At 43.8% G+C, this 18012-nt stretch overlaps 1 protein-coding gene across 1 annotated transcript in view; it reads left to right on the top strand.

The window, feature by feature from the left end:
• The window catches only part of LOC141086363 (exocyst complex component 1-like), a 191860-nt gene extending 187167 nt beyond the window's left edge, over positions 1-4693 (top strand). The window contains exon 3 of the mRNA XM_073572363.1: positions 4436-4693. Coding sequence (XP_073428464.1) covers positions 4436-4693 — 258 coding nt within the window. The remainder of the gene's footprint in view (positions 1-4435) is intronic.
• The last annotated feature ends 13319 nt before the right edge of the window (positions 4694-18012 follow it).

Genomic DNA, 18012 nt, shown 5'->3' with positions numbered 1-18012 from the left:
ATTCACTCAGGGTATGTGACTCACCCGAGTACTGCGGTAGCCAGGCCGCTCCCGGTATGTAGGGCATAGACAGCGGCATTATGGGGACCGCTCAGCGGCAGGTGCTTCTCCTTGTGGTGCTGCGGGGTTGGCAGCGGCGTCCGCCGCTGCATTGGCTTGTGGCGCGGACATTCTCTTCTCCCCCTAGTTAATGTTAGCCAGGGCCAGGGGGTTATAGGAGCTCACCGGTGGCCGCTTCGCAGGCCCAACGCTCCGGGCTGTAGGCCTCAGCTCCTTCTCCTCACGCACGCTGTCCTCTCTTCCGGCGCGGCACTTCACTTCTTCGCGCTCTGTGGCAGGCTCCGCCCATGAAGGCCCGCCTCTTTCTTCCCGCGCGCGCCAAGCAGTGTGGTAATGGCGGCAACTGGTGCCAATTTCACACAGTCTCTTACACAAACACAGTCTATGGCACACAGGACCCGGGGATACCGGGCTCCATAATCCTGTTTGTGACGCTAAATTGCGTCACCCTCCCAGGGCTGTGGGGTACTCGGTATCGGGCCGGTGTCAGTGGGATGTGTCACAGCAGCAGTGACCCAGTCCATGGCCCTGGGCGCCCAAGTAATGGTGAAATGTGATGTAGTTTAAGTGGAATGGAATAGTTTGTGACGCCACCTGTGGTGCTCGGCAAGAGAGGTGTTAAGCCGACGCTGCATGCAGATCCGCTGGGACTGATGGTAGGGTGCAGCAAGGGTGTAAAAGCTCCCCACATGTGAATCTATAGTCCCAGGGCAGCGTAGAGGTGGATGGCACGGTGATGTAGCAGTGCCGTAAGGGTAGGAAGCAGACAAGGCACAGCGGGGTGCAATTTCTGTACCTTTACTTGATAACTGCAGTCCAGGGTCCTGATTACAGATGGTATTGGAGCAGGCTAGCCTGGAAGCAACTCAGGGATTCTCTCTCAGCAGACGGGCTGTGCAGTCTTCTTCCTAGCGCTTGTTTGAATGAAGTACTCCAGTACTAAGTTACTCTGAAGTTCCTCCTGTCAGATGTTCCCAAGAACCTTACTTGCACGGCAGACAGCTGTAGCCTCTCTCGGGGACTCCCTTCTCCGGAGTCCTGGCTCTCTATCCAAACTGCTGTTGTGCCTCAAGTCTTAGATGGGAGTAGGGCATTTACAGCCTCTGGTATCTGCAGTAGGACTGTTAGTATCAATACAGCCATGGAGACCAGGCTCCAGTTCTTGCGCTTTCACTGCGAGGGAGCTCTCCTTTCCTAGCTCAACCTCCAGCAGCTCTCTACACGTCTGCACACCTCACCCTCCGCAGACTAACTGACCACTCCTTCCTCTTGGCCCTCAGAGAGAACCCCTCCCCTTAATCCTGGTTCAGAGTTCCCCCTGCTGGTCTGGAGTGGACCTGTGTTGCATGTATGGATTGACTGCGAGAGAGACCCATCATTGCCTCCAAGCCTGGCATTACCCTCCCCTGGAGGAAGGCAAAGCCACTGTGGCGACCATACTCCTGGGGGTACCACTTATGCACTCTGAAGTAATAAACTAGAAATGATGAAGAGGGCGGGCACCACCACATAAATGCCATAACCAATATATAGGGTGCTACCTATATGCCAAAAATTGGTATATGATTTTGTGACACAGCAGCAATATCACTAGCGATATCGCTACATTTGACACTTACCTCTGACCGGCTCCCCCGCTGGTTATCGGTGATCGCACGAGAACGTCCTGGGCCATTTTAAGTTGTTGGCTTCCTGCTGACGCCGACGAGCGAGCCGTGGACGTGGGCGGAAGAAGTCATCATTGCCGCGTCTGACAGGTGAGTATCGACCGCCGACCGCTGCTGCATCGCTAGTGAGATCTGCCTGTTTGGCAGCTCACTAGCGACCATTTAGTGATGCACCAGCGATCTTGACAGGGTCGTATCGTTGTCAGGATCACTGGTGCATTGCTAAATGTAACAGGGCCTTTAGTCCTCTTTCTTTCGGGGCGTATGGGTTTCATCCTCAGCTCATTTACTGAAAATCATTCTTCTTTGAACCTGAAGAAGAACATTTTTTATCATCTATTGTGTCCATGTAACAGGGGGTTACTAATAATTTGAGGAAGATGGGGTCCAAATATGAGTGTGGCTGATCGGAGAAGTTTGGTGGGTCTGGACCTGTGTGTTGGTGATTTGGGGTAGTTGTCCTCTAGGAACATTAAGTTTAAGGTTTATCTTGGAAACTGTGTCCCAGGCATATTGGTCCATCATAAATCCCATAGCCTTACTTTGCCACCTACCTTTATGATCCATAATGTGTTTCATCAATCTCTCCTCAAAAAATACCATCAATGCTCCCACCATCTCCTGTTATTGTGGATGGAAACTTAGTATTTCAGATAACAAAAATCATGGATTCTCGTTTAGTTCGTCAGTCGCTTCAGTATCTGGTACATTGGAGGGGATATGGTCCTGAGGAGAGGATGTGGGTACCAGCATCTGACGTCCATGCGGCCAGACTGATCTGGTCTTTTCACGTGGCACACCTCGATAAACCAGGTCCTGAGGTTCCAGAGGTCCCTCGTAAAAGGGGAGATACTGTCACAGGGTTACTGCAATAGAGAGGAGCCAGAAGGCCACAGCATCTGATTGCTCCTACTCCTGGGTTGGAAATAAGCACTTCACCTTCTTTTTAAACGGTGTTAATTTCTTTTGGCAGTACTGGGGTTAATCAGCCATGTTAAGAACTTTAGGAGTCTGGGCTCTCAGCTGAGCATGGTTAGCCACTCCTATCCTCTATATAATCTGGGTCCTGACTGACACACATCGTCAGTGCTAGCTTATGCTACAGGCTGGGAGGATAGTTGTTTAGTGGTTAAATGAGAAGGCATATGGTGGGTTTATCAGTGACTGTTGCTGGGGTTTGTAAGTGTGATAATTCCCTTTTTAGTGCTCCTATTTTGATATTTCCCTATCCTCCACTCCCCGATGCATTCCTCTTTTGTGAATCAATATGTGAGTGAATTTTTGTATTCCTGGTATTTTCAGTTGCCCTTGTTTGTGTTGCCTTGTTCATCTGGTTAATGAACTGCGGTACACGGCTGCTCCCCTCTTCCCTGGGTGGGGAAAGGGTACAGACAGAGGGTGGATACAGGAGATAAGACAAGGTACATGGCCTCGGCATTTTCACGTTCAGAAGTAACCCAGGGAATAGGGCAAGCTAGGTTGTATCTTAGCGTTAGGCACAGGGAAGGAGCCCCTGGTCCCGGGTCACCCAGCACCCTCCTTGTTCAGGCTGAGAATTTTGGTGGGCCATCCTCTCTTTGCAGGTTTGTTGTGGTACCATGTTCTTTTCATTTGTTGATAATGGATTTGATGGTGCTCCAGGGGAGCCTCAGAGATTAGGATAGTTTTTTATAACCCAACTCTGACTTGCAGTTCTCAACAACTGTGTCCCTGACGTGTTTGGAGATCTCCTTGGTCTTCATGGTGTTGTTTGGTTCATGATGCCTCCTGCTTAATGGTGAAACAGCCTCCGTAGCCTTTCAGAAAAGGTGTGTGTTTACTGACAGACCATTTGGCACTTAGACTACACACAGGTGGACTTCCTTTCACTAAGCATGTGACTTATGAAGGTAATTGCTTGCACCAGAATTTTTTAGGGTCTTCATTGCAAAAGGGGTGAATACATATGCACATGTCAATTTTTAGTTATTTGATAGCATACATTTAATTTATGCCCATATTTTCTTCACTTCATGTCACCAACTTAGACTATTTAGTGCTGATGCATCACACAGAAATCTGATTACTAAAATATTTAAGCACTGGTTGTAATGTAGCAAAACAGGTAAAAAGCCAAGAGGGAAGGTCAACACATTCGCAAGCCACTGTATATATGGAGGCTATGTGGTGTTCACTGTATATATGGAGGCTATGTAAGGTTCACAGTGTATATGGAGGCTATATATGGGCTCATACTGTATAGGAGGCTAATTATAATTAATGTTAATGTTAATATTGAGCAGAATTAATTTCTGTCTGTTGGTTCAACTCTCCACAACCGACACGGTGTGGCCCCCTAGGGAAAATTAATTGCCCACCCCTGCTTTCATTATTAATGTAGTTGATTGTTACTTTTAGGCCGGAGTCAGACTTGCGATTGTGATGCGAGAAACACGTGTGAGAGTCTCTCGCACCAATACCCGGCACTGCTTCCGGCATTTGGGACCGGAGTGTGCGGCTGCATAGAAATACATGCAGCCGCACACTCCGGTCCGAGTGACGGGTATAGATGCGAGAGACTCGCATGAGTTTCTTGCATCACACTCGCAAGTGTGACCCCGGCCTTACAGTGGCTCCAGGGCTTTGCCAAAAATTGTCATAACAATAACATAAAGTCTTGCATATGTACATTAGACTTTTAGATTAAAATAAAGCTTTTTTTCTTGCAGGACAATGCTGAATTCTCTATGCATTTTGATACTGAAATTTTTACGTTGGAAGCCCACAGCACTGCATCTAAATATGCCTTCCTCCGTTGCCTGTGCAAGATGAGCCGTAAATACGTCCAACATGAGCTACAGTGGATCCATTTTGACCACGACTTTGCAGGAAAAAGCCACTCTTTTCTGGTTCCTGATGAGGTTATGGTATCCATGCGGATATGCCTTGAGGTTTTTACTTGTGCTTGCCTATGTGGCTGTTTTTAAAGGTCTGTCATGACTGAAGTATTGGCTCTAGACATAAGAATTTTTTGTGCAGTGAACCTATGGATCATTAATTTTCATCCCCAGGGCCTGTTTAAACCATGTTGTCTGAAATTTATTAGTCTCTAGCTTCTATGAGATCTGCTCCTGAATTTTCTTAAAATGTGAGCAAGCCCATAATGTGACTGCCACTAGTAAAATATAACTATTAAATCACAGCTGCTAAAGATGTAGCCTTTCTTAAAATGACCAAGATACTACATAATGCAGAAAGTGATCCCGACAGTGAAAAGTGTAGCTGAACATCTAACAAAAAAATTACATGACTTTTATGTGTTAAAAGGGTATTCTGGTTTCCAGGATTCCTAGGGGACATGTATTTAGACTGCTTTATATTACTATCTTTTGAGTTAGGCCCTTTGGCAAGGACCATAGTAATTAGTACTGAATAAAAAGGCCCATGTGTCTGGAACCGTATGCCGGATTTAAAGGGGTTTTCTCACGAACAAAAGTTAATTTTAATAAATAGATTTTGGAATAATAATAACTTCCACAATTGGATGTGTTTAAATAAGATGTTCCTATGCTAAGATAATCTTATAAATGTGCCCCTGCTGTGTACTGTGTATTTGCGGTGTACCACATCTCTTGAACAGAGGAGGAAGCAAAAAAGTATACAGTAATTTCAGCATGGGATTGCAGCTGATTATTTCACTGCCCGTTTTTAAACACTGTTTTACTTCAAAGAAAGAATCAGCTGCAATCTCATGCTGTCTTGTCTATATACTCTTTTACGCTGTCACACACAGTGTGGGAAGACTAAATGCAACACGAAGGAATGAGGGGAAGGGAGCCCAACACTAGGGAAGGGGGTAATGGGGACCCCTAGGTAGATCTAAAGGAAACCTATCTGCCCTAAACGTCCCTATGTAGGTTCTGCACCTATCGCTGAGCAGGAACTTGATCCCTGCCTGTCACTGGCAGTTAGCACTGCTTAGGGAAGGACATGGTATTCACTAGTCAATCCCATTACACCTAAAGACAGTTGCGATAGACAAACAAGGGGAACACTTATCTTGAGTAGACTCAGAGAGGTAGCACAGATGTCCTCTAACAGCACCAAAGAGGAAGATAGCCAACTGCTACAGCTCCAAGCCTCATCAAGGGAGAATGGAAATATCACCGGCTTCCCAGAAGCAGACAGGAAGTCTATAAACACCCAGTCCAGGTGTGTCAATTAAAGACAGGGGGAGGTTGCCACTGGGTCCAAGAGTCAGAAGGATTAGGAAAGCATCTGCAAAGCCAACAGTAGAGACCTTCTGCGGCCAGATGCTGTGTGACTGTTTGCAGCCTCTGACACACCCATGACACATCCTCCCCTGCCCAGGAAATGTGGCATGATCAGACCATGTTCCTGGATAGTCAGACGCTGTGCAGATGCCTTCCTAATCCTTCTGACTCTTGGACCCAGTGGCAACCTCCCCCTGTCTCTAATTGACACACCTGGACTGGGTGTTTATAGACTTCCTGTCTGCTTCTGGAAAGCCGGTGATATTTCCATTCTCCCTTGATGAGGCTTGGAGCTGTAGCAGTTGGCTATCTTCCTCTTTGGTGCTGTTAGAGGACATCTGTGCTACCTCTCTGAGTCTACTCAAGATAATCTTATAAATGTGCCCCTTTATCTTATCTCAGCACAGGAACACTTTATTTAACACATCCAATTGTGGAAATCATTATTATTACAATATTTATTGATTAAAATGAACTTATGTTCGTGGGAAAACCCCTTTAAGAATAATAAAAACGAAAAACAGAATACTCGGGGGGAAAAGCAGGAATACAATAAGAGCAAAAACATGTCAGTGTCCAAGAAGAAAGAAGAAAATTCGGCACCACTGCCGCCACCTTGATGTGCACTATAGTGCGGTACAAACTCACACACCTGGGCTGTACGCCAGCTACCCACAGAACGGGTGCTCAATCCAAAGAAAAACATGCATAGCTACGTTGTATGAAAAAGAACAAAAGGGATGGCACTTACCGTTCTGTAGAAGTGAATTTATTTTCAGATAAAAAGCATAGGCTCGGGACAGTTAACACATCTCTCCCGAGCCTATGCTTTTTATCTGAAAATAAATTCACTTCTTCAGAACGGTGAGTGCTATCCCTTTTGTTCTTTTTCATACAACGTAAAAACATGTCAGTTATAAAATGGTGACAGGTCTTCTTTACGAAAGATCACATCTGTAGTCATATTACCAATTAGTTTAAAACATAATTGCAATCTCTCTTGTGACGTTACATAAGCATGGCATGATACTGTATACATAATAGCTTAAATAAAATATTATGTAGAAAGAATCTTAGCAGCGTTATCTCCTTATTACAACTGTTTGTGTTTTGAACAGCTAATTCTGTTCCTACAATCATGGTTATACAAAGAAATCATGGGACCATGTAGCAAAAGTCTTAATTGGGCCTCCGCCCCTCAAAACAAAAAATATGTTTTTTTCGGTGAGGCCACATAAGAGCGTATCTCATATCTTTGATGCCATTACAAAGTAATTTTGCCCCTATTGAAGCCCATTAGTGTTCCCATGCACTAAGATACCCCTTTCACAGCACCCATAAATTGATACCAACAAAAATGCCCCCCAACCACAGTAAGAAACCCCCACAGTGAATTCCTCAATACACTCTATACATACAGTATAATGAGAAAACCAAAAACAAAACACAAAACAAATATCCTGGAATAAAAAAAAAAAAACGCCCTGTTTCTGAGTTGGAAAATCCATCCTGTCTGGTCTACACTATTACTGGTGGTTCAGTCCCTCTGTCCTTGTTCACATTTACGTCACTTGACAAGTGGAAAGGTTTTAAATACAAGAGTTAGGACTGTCCCACAAGGGTTGCCGTGACATGGCGGGATGGCTTCTACATTATTTTGATCAAAATTATGTTAACTAAATACCCTTATTACTATTATTACTACCTTCATGCAATTTTTGCAATATATATTTTTTTACTTTTTTTATTCCAGGATATTTGTTTTGTGTTTTTGTTTTTGGTTTTCTCTGTGTAAAGGTCATGTGTTCATATGCAATTACATTTTGCATGCACATTAATTTACTTTTTCTGCTCAGACCCAGTTTCTCATTTGTTTCATTGTGCATTCTGTGCATATAAGGGTGTGACCGCCCTGTTTCTGAGTTGGAAAATCCATCCTGTCTGGCCTACACTATTACTGGTGGTTCAGTCCCTCTGTCCTTGTTCACATTTACTTCACATGACAAGTGGAAAGGTTTTAAATACAAGAGTTAGGACTGTCCCACAAGGGTTGCCGTGACGTGGCAGGATGGCTTCTACATTATTTTGATCAAAATTATGTTAACTAAATACCCTTATTATTACTATTATTACTACCTTCATGCAATTTTTGCAATATATTTTTTTACTTTTTTATTCCAGGATATTTGTTTTGTGTTTTGTTTTTGGTTTTCTCTGTGTAAAGGTCATGTGTTCATATGCAATTACATTTTGCATGCACATTAATTTACTTTTTCTGCTCAGACCCAGTTTCTCATACAGTATAATGACCCTACAAGTACCTACCTCAAATATGATGCCCCATAGTGACCCCAACACAGTATGACGGCCCCTACAGTCCACCACACACTGTATGATAGCCGCCACACAGCCCTCCATACTTTATGATGACCCTATATTGAGCATAGTGACCCTCTATACAGTATAGTGGTCCTCCACACAATATCGTGGCCCTTCATACAGTATAGTGGGGCTCCACATAGCCCTCCCCATAGTTTGATGGGCCCAAAACATCCCTCCACACTGTATAACGGCTCATACACATTATAATGCCCCCCAATAGCCTTCCAAACAGTATAATGGACACCAGACAGCCCTTCAAACATTATAAGGGGTGCCACAAAACCCTGCAAACAGTATAATGGTCCCCACACATCCTTCTAAACAGTATAATGGCCACCACATAGCACTCAAAACAGTATATTTGGCTTCCACATAGCCTTCCAGATTGTGTAATGGTCAACACATAACTCTCCAGAAAGTGTAATGGACACCACATTGCCCTCCAAATAGTATATTGGTCCAAACATAGCCCCTAAATAATATAATGGCCCTCACATAGCCCTCTGAATAGTATAATGGCTCCCACATAGCCTGATTCTGATGCCCAGTGACGTACTGCCAATGACGGCAGGTCACGTGACTGTTATGGGGTCTGTGAACCAGGGGAACCCAGTGCTAGCGCCTGCACCAGGCCCCCTCTCTGCCTGTTACCACCCGCACTACACCCATCAGCGCCCGCATTGGGCCCCCCCCCTCCGTTCGTCATTCTGCCTCGGTGTCTGAAGTGTCTGAAGTGTCACAGTACTGCGTGCCCACTGTACTGAGATTTGCAGCGCTTCACCACAAGGCTCAGGAGACCAGAGCATCGGGTGGAAAGAGGAGAGGCAAGTATTGTATTTATTTATTTTTTAAATCAGTGACTAGTGGCCATAATAGAATATTGATGACCATGGGGGAGTGCATTATATTGTATGGGTGGTGCATTATATTGTGTTGAGGATCATGAGGAGATCTTTATGTTGTATGGAGGGCCATGGGAAGTGCATTATATTGTATGAAGAATCATGAGGAGAGCATTATGTTGTATGGAGGACCATTGGGAGTGCATTATATTGTATGAAGGATCATGGGGAGTGTATTATTTTGTATGATGGGGAATGCATTATATTGTATGGAAGACCACGGCGAGAACATTATATTGTATGGAGACTGCATGACTGCATAATATGGTATAAAGGGGACTTTCTTAGGGGAGTGCATTATTTTGTATGGAGAAGCAGGGAGAGTGCATTATATTGCATGAAGGACCATGGGGAATGCATTATATTGTATGGAGGACCATGGGGACTTCATTATATTGTATGGAGAGCCATGGGGAGGGCATTATACCATATGGATGGTGTGTATTATATTGTATGGGTAGTGCATTATAAATATAGGGGACCATTATATTGTATAGAGGACCATGGGGAGTGCATTATATAGTATGAAGGACCATGGTGAGTGTATTATGCTATATGGAAGACCATGGTGAGTGCATTATATTATATGGAGGGCTATGGTGAGTGCCATATATTCTATGGGGGACCAAGGGGAGTGCATTATATTATATGGAGGACCATGGCGAGTGCATCTTATAATATAGAGGACCTTGGTGAGTGCATTATATTTATTGGAGGAACATGGGAGTGGATTATATTACATGGAGGACCATGCAGAGTGCATTATATTGTATGGAGGACCATGGGTGTGCATTCTATTCTATAGAGGAAGGTTGGGAGAACGTTATACTATATGGACGATTATGGTGGGCGAATTATACTACATGGAGGAATACATGGGGCCCATTACACTATATTGAAGGCAATGTGGGGCCATTATAGTATTTGGAGGGCTATGTGTTGTGAATTCGATTTCTGGCCTCCCTCTGGTTATTACTGAAGGTAGTGGAGCTGGTCAGATCAACAGAGGGGTTGCGAGTTCTCTTTCTGGGCTCCCTCTGGTGGTTACTGGAGGTAATGGAGCTGATCTGATTGACAGAGGCTTGCCACCTGGTAATGATGATAACGATTGGAGATCTGGGGTTTCAGATTGGGATTTAAGACAGCCGACTCCCTCTATCCCTGCTGGTGATTTGCTTCCTGTTCCTCCTGAGGTCTGATTTCTCCAGCTCTGTCCCTGCATGTTCAGTTAAGTGGTTTATTTGCTATACTGTTTGCATTTGATCTGGTTTTGCCTATCTCTTCTTGGTGCGAGTCAGCCAGCTCCGGCTGGGGCTGTGCTGAATCACCGCCCATATGTTACTGCTTGTGTCAGTTTGTTTTATCCCCTGTTAGATTGGTCTCTTTTTGCTCTGCTTTCAGAATATACCAGAGTGCTGATATAGTGGGGGGTGAAGTCGTGTGAGTTCAGTGTTTTTTGCATCAGATGTGTTGGACTTTTTGCATGTTTTTTTGCGTGATTGCAAACAGTGTCTTTCCTTTCCTGTCCTGTCTAGTCAGTGTGGGCCCCATCATTTGCTCAGTCTATTTTCCTGCCTGTGTTTGTGTTTTCATCTTGTCTCACCAACAATATATGTTTGAGGGCTATCTATTCCTTTGGGGTCTGCTCTGGGGCAGTTTAGATTTCCCCTTTCTTGCTTTAGGTTTAATTAGCTCTCCGGTTGTGCCGAGGCGTCTAGGATCATCGTAGGTACTCTCCACGGCTACTGCTAGTTGTGTAGATAGGATCAGGGGTCTGCAATCCACTTAGGTACCAACCTCTCTGGTTTCCTGTGGCTTAGCCTGGACCTGCTCTCCTCCTCGGTGACCCATTCATAACAGAATCACCAGCCTAACTATAGACTCTAGGGTACTCCAAAGAAGGAAAGAATTTAAAAAAAAAAGTGTCAGGATTTTTTATTTTAATATATTTTTTCCTCTTTTTCTTTTCTGGGGCTGCAGGAGGAGATTTTTTTTTCTCTAAATGGAGACTAAGGCCTGTTTCACACTTCAGTTTTTTCAAATCAGTCAAAATCCGCCAAAAAGTGAAAATGGCGGATCCGCTTTTCTTGTGGCGGATCCGCCATTTTTTTCCCATTGAGATACATTAGTGGCGGATGGTCGTCCGCTATTCGGCGGATCCACCATATTACTGGCGGATTCTGTCTGAGGTGGACGGAGCTTGCAAAATTTTTTGGTGCCGTCAAAATGGCGAACAACGGCGGATCCACGATTTTGCGGAATCCGCCGGCGGAATCCGATTTTTCGCACTGAGCATGCTCAGAAAAAAAGACACTTTTCCTAACAGTCCCAAAACTATATAAGGTGGGCTAATTAATCATTGGGCCCAGACATTCGGCACCAGCCACATTGATAACATCAAGAAGGAGAGAGACAGAGCCAGCCAGTCAGCTATAAAACCTGCCAGCTATATAAACTTGAGCCCAGCTGCAAGACCCCTGGATCAAGACCCCTGTAGGAAGAGGCCTTCCAGCACCTGCCCAGCACCAAGACAGAACGGAGAGGCCTGCTAGCAAAACCTGAAATTGTGTGAGTATAAACTATTTGTGTGGGGCATGTATGTATGGCCTGTGTGTGTGTGGCCTGTGTGTGGCATGTGTGTTTGTGTGTGGTCTGACTTCCTGCATGTATGTCTGTGGCCTACCAGTGTTGCATGTTTGTGTGTGTGTATTTTATTCTGCTTTTTTTTTCATACTTTAATTGTTTTTCTGTTGCATGTGTACAGAATTTTATTTTCATAGTAATGTAATGTTTTTCCATATTTGCAATTGTGCTACAACTATTTGTGTGGGGCATGTCTGTGTGTCTGTAGCTTGTCTGCATGTGTGTGTCGCCTGTCTGTGTGTGTGTGTGTGTGTGGCCTGTCTCTGTGTGTGTGTGTGTGTGTGTGTGTGGCATGCGTGTTTGTGTGTGTGTGGTTTTTTTTTCATACTTTAATTGTTTTTCTGTTGCATGTGTATTGCATTTTATTTTCATATTTGCAATTGTGGTGTGATTGTGTTGTGTATTGTATCTGTTGTATATCACTGTTTTTTTATTTTTTATTTATTGTGGTATTTTAAATAAAGAGCAGAGTAGCTCATACTTGTGAAAAAAAAAAAAAATTAAAAAAAAATTAATAAAAACTGTTTTTAAAAACTGTCCGTTGTATTATTTAAAAACCAGGTAAAATTAAGTATGGTTATATGAAGTGTTGGTTTTTAGTATACAAGTGTGTTACTCTCAAGTGAGAGTTTTTCAGGGAATTTACTCATGAAAACACTTTATACTCTCAGTGAGAGTTGGAATTTACACACATTAAAACAATTTCAATTTAACACACATGAAAAGACTTGGGTATACTCTCAGTGAGAGTTGGAATTTACACACATTAAAACACTTTGAATTTTACACACATGGAAAGACTTGGGTATACTCTCAGTGAGAGTTTAAGGGAATTTTACACACATGAAAACACTTGGGTATACTCTCAGTGAGAGTTTAGGGGAATGTACACACATGAAAATACAAGGGTATACTATATGACTTTTGGGGAATTACTCACCCAATCACAGTGTGCTACACTCAGTGAGAGATTGTAAGAGAATTTACACACATCCAAACACTAAAAGTGTGGGTATACTCAGGAATTACACACATGCAATCACAGTGTGGTTACTGTTAGTGAGAGATTTTCAGGGAATTTACACACATTAATACCAATGAAGGTTTTTTTTATGTTATGATAATTCTCTTTATACTTGCAGATCCGTTCAGGAAGCAGCAGCACCTCCTGGAAGAACACAGCAGCAGCAGAAGAAATCTGCCAGCTAGGCCGCATCAGTTAGCAAACCACTTCTATTTTCCTGTAAGTATATTGACCTGAAAGCTTTGATATCCTTTGTATAGTAGCTTTACAAGTGTCTTTTATACTTGCAGATCCGTTCAGGAAGCAGCAGCACCTCCTGGAAGAACACAGCAGCAGCAGAAGAAATCCGCCAGCTAGGCCGCAGCAGTTTGAGAAATGTCTTCTTCTGGGAGCTCCCCCTCACAGCAACAGCCAACTGAGGTTAGATAAATGTTTTTATTTAACTATTATTTTACAGGTTTTTTTTTTTTTTTTTTTTTTTTTTGTTTTTTTTACAATATATACATTTATTATGTATTCACAGGAACCTGAATCTGAGGAGCTTCCAGGATGAGACATGCAGGGTGGAGAGACGCAAGAAGGGGGCGCGCAGAGTGTAAGTTTAGCACATACATACATACATACATAATGCTACACCCAACACAAACATTCATCACAGCACACACAATAACTACACATCCATCCAACCCAAATTTTCCTTATTTTTTTTTTTACAGTCTTCACAATCTGGTGCCTGCACAAGAGCGACTCCTAGGACATCCCAGCGTCATCGAGGTGCTGGCTCTGGTGGTCGGCGAACGGTAAGTAACCCTTAGTTAATTGATTAATGAACCTCATGTGTTTGAATTGAATGTAAAATTTTTTTTTTTTTTTCCTTCACAGGTTTCACAGCGTGCTCCCCAGAGACTGTTTGAGGAGGGTCTCATAATAGAGACGGACGACCTCATCCAGGCAGTGCAATCACGGGAGCCGCTGTGGAATATAGCAGACCGTTTACATGCTGACCATCCGACGGCTCTGGGATGAGGTGTGTTCGGAGGTAGTAGACAACTGGGAGGAGCTCGATGCGAGGGCCAGGGATTTTGTGCATAAGTATTCCAATTTCAGTAACTTGATTTACAGCATGTGAAGTATTGAATACTAACCACTTCGTTTTTTTCCTTCACAGGTGAGAGGGTTATCACACGGTGGCGGTCGCTCAGGGATCGCTTCAAGAGGGACTTCAACAAGGAGATGCAGGCCCCGAATGGATCAGGAGGACGCACCCAGTACAAAAATTACAGAGCCCTGGCGTCCCTCCGGTCGACGATGGTGAGCAGAAGGTAAATATTCCACACACCATTTCTGTAGTACAAATGTTGACATGTTTAACCTAATTTTTTTTTCAGCAATGCTAAATGAAATATAATGATATTAATATTTTTTTTTCTCTTTTTTTAGCACTGTCTGCAGCACTCGGGAGCCTGTTTCTGTGTTGCCTCCCTCTGGAGGGATCCCTTCGGAGACCGCCACCGGTGTCCACATCGAGATATCCGACCCTTCCCTACCTTCCCTCTTGTCTCATCCCTCTATCCCCTCCACCAGCACTGGAGCAGCAGGGCAGACTTCATCACATGAAGCTGCTGGTGACAACTTACAGTACCCTTTACCCCACCCCTCTGACACTGCCGCAACATCTCGACCAACTTTTGGTTCTGGCCGGCAGCGTCTGAGGAGTCAGGAAAGGATGACCTTGTCTGACTGTTTGAGTCTGAACACATCTGTCCAGCATGGTTTCCATACTTAAGGAGAACGGTTATCTTCTGGGTTGACCATGATAAATCAAAGCATCATGGAACTCAGAAGATACATGGAACAGATGAATTCAGAGTCAAACCAGACGCCAAGACATATCTTTTTTCAATCCGTTGTCCGGCAAATGGAAGGTTTAAGTACTCACCAGCAGATGCGTGTGATTCAAGCTTGTCACAATACTCTAGTGGAGGTACTCTCAGAAGCATCCCATCCTCCCTCTGTCCATCCTCCCTCTGTCTATCCTCCCTCTGTCCATCCTCCCTCTGTCCATCCTCCCTCTGTCCATCCTCCCCCCCCCGTCTATCCTTCCACCGTCCATCCTTGCACCACCATCCATCATACAACCATCCCTCCTCCTACCACTCCACTCCCTCTCCTTTCTCTAGTTCCCCATTCCATTCTTCCCAGTACCTTCCCTCCCCATTGCATTATACCCCAATGCCCTCACCATACCCACCCCCACACACACCTTCAATGTTCCCACAAACCTCATCTGTCCATCCACTCCCATCCCAACCTCATGTTTTCAACCCCCCTTCCACTTCTGATCCTCAACAACTCCCTTCCCAGTCCCCCCCCCTTGATGTGGTCAACCCTGTTATCCCCTCCAATAGTATCTCCACCCAACAATACCAACAGTTGTAAGGTGTTTGTAATAAAAATAATTTTTGTATTTAAAAAAAAAAAAATTTGTACAAAAATTTTTTATTTTCCAATAAAAAAAGTTGAATAAAATTTGACAAATAAATTTTTTTTGTTAAAAAGAACTTTATTGTGTAGTTTATTTTTTTTATTTAATTCTTGGTAAAGGTTGAAAGTACACCGGTGGTGTAAAAGGGAAAAAAAACACAACACTTGGTAACATTTTAAAGTAAACTGGTGGTGAGGTAAAAAAAAACACAACACAACAAGTACACTGGTGGTGAGGTTAAAAAAAGAAAACAACACTTGGTAACATTTAAAAGTACACCGGTGATGTACAAGGTAAAAAAACACAACACTTGGTAACATTTTACAGTAAACCGTTGGTGAAAACACAACACTGTTATTACCCACAATTGGTATAAAAAAGCAAAATTATACCATGTCATCTTGCCAGGCAAGTTTTCCCTCTGGCGTCAGAAAATAATCTGCAAATGTGTCCCTCATTCTTACCACTGACCCAGTACTCCGAACAGTTGGCTGCTGATAATCCCACAATGTGGTTTCAGACAGATTTTCTTCTATGGAAACAGGTTCCTTTGAAAGTACAAAGTTGTGCAGGATGACACACGCCTTCACCACCTCATCCACAGTCTCTGTTTTCATTTTTATGGCCATTAACAGCACTCTCCATTTTGCAGTTAAAATGCCAAAAGCACACTCCACCACTCTGCGCGCTCTGGTCAATCGATAGTTATATATTTTTTTGCGGTGTGTCCATCCACGACTACCATATGGCTTGAGTAGGTGTTTGGACAGCTGAAATGCGTCGTCACCAACGCACACAAATGGCATTGGTGGGCCTGTTGTTCCAGGGAGTGGTCTGGGAGGTGGGAAAGCAAAACTGTCTCCATACAAACGATGGCCCATTGCGGACATCTTGAAGACCTGAGAGTCATTTGAACGACCATATGCACCAATGTCCACGGCAATTCATTTGCATTTTGCGTCTGCAATGGCCATAAGTACAATAGAAAAGAATTTCTTTTAGTTGTAAAATTCTGAGCCAGATCCTATGGGTTTCACAATCCGAATATGCTTCCCATCCACGGCACCAATGCAATTTGGAAACTGGCAGATTTGTTGAAAGTTGTCGGCAATCTCCAGCCACCTCTCCTGTGTTGGCTCTGGGATGTATTCCTCCTGTAGACAATCCCACAATGCACGTCAGGTTTGTTGTACAATTCCAGATATAGTTGAAATCCCAAGGCGGAACTGGTAATGGAGGGAGGTGAATGATTCTCCAGTTGCCAGGAAACTTGTAAAAAAAAAAGGGAAAAAAGTAAAATTAATACAAACTACAAGCCATAACATAACAATAAAAGTCTTCAGAATCTGAAACCTTTTAAAAAATAGATAACTTACCGAAGGGTCACCATCAAACGCTCCGCCGTTGAAATAGAAAACCGCATGTAGGTGTCCCTTCTCCGGATTTGTTCTCCAACACGCTCCACCAATATCTCGAACAAGTCCTGCCTCATGTGCACATAGTTGAAGAACTTGGCAGGGTTATCCTTCAATTCCAGGTATAGTGTTGAAAACACGCCATGGGTAAACCTCTGCGCATTAATCGGATGAATCCACTGCCGTCGTCTCCTCATATGCAGGATTTGCAGTCTTCTTTTCTCCCTCTGGAGAGCAATAATTGCCAACCGATTGCAGTGGAGATCAAATTCCACACAGAAGCTGTCAATACTCGCAATAACTCCTTCCATCGCTGCCACTAGCTCTAAAACCTTTCAAAGATATTGTATTACAACACCCTAGATATAGTTTTCCCTAGTTTCCAGTATCCAATCACATTTGGGAGCATTTTCCAAGAGCCAATCATATTTGGGAGCATCCCATTTTGGAGGTGTGGAAAAACGGATCCGCAAGAAAACGGATCCAAAGGATGGAAAAAACGGATGCCAGCTGATGATACGGATCATTTTTTTACGGATCCGTACAAAAATCCGTATAGCGGATCCGTAAAAAAAACGGATCCGTACCATCAGCTGGCATCCATTTTTACACATTTTTGGCGGATCCGCCAATTTCACTTTTTGGCGGATTTTGACTGATTTGAAAAAACTGAAGTGTGAAACAGGCCTAACTCATCGGGAAACTGTGTGCAGCAGGTTAAAATTTTCATTTCCCTGCTGCGCGGCAATCCCCAGGATTGGGCCTTTTCTTTGACACCCGGAGATCCTATTCTGGCTAATGTGGACATGTTTTTTCATGCATTGGGGTTGTGGCAAGATGATCCTAATGCTATTGATCAAGCTGAGAAAACCTTATTGGCATTGAACCAGGGTCAGGATTCTGCAAAGTTATATTGTCAAAAATTCCGAAAGTGGACGGTCCTTACTAAATGGAATGACAATGGCCTAGCAGCTCTCATCTGGAAGGTTTTGGCAGAAACCGTAAAATATATTATGGTGTGATTTCCTGTCCCCTCTGGGCTTGATGACTCTATGTCATTGGCCATTCAAATTGATCGGCGTTTACGTGAACGTAAAACTACACGAGAGGCGTTGCCACCTTTCGAACGAACGTCTGAACCCATGCAATGTGATAGGGTTTTGTCTAGGGCGCAATGTCAG

Source organism: Dendrobates tinctorius, unplaced genomic scaffold, assembly GCF_039654945.1.
Source record: "Dendrobates tinctorius isolate UK_male_01 unplaced genomic scaffold, ASM3965494v1 ptg000001l, whole genome shotgun sequence".
Taxonomy (NCBI): Eukaryota; Metazoa; Chordata; class Amphibia; order Anura; family Dendrobatidae; genus Dendrobates; species Dendrobates tinctorius.
This window is presented reverse-complemented; position numbering and strand designations above follow the sequence as displayed.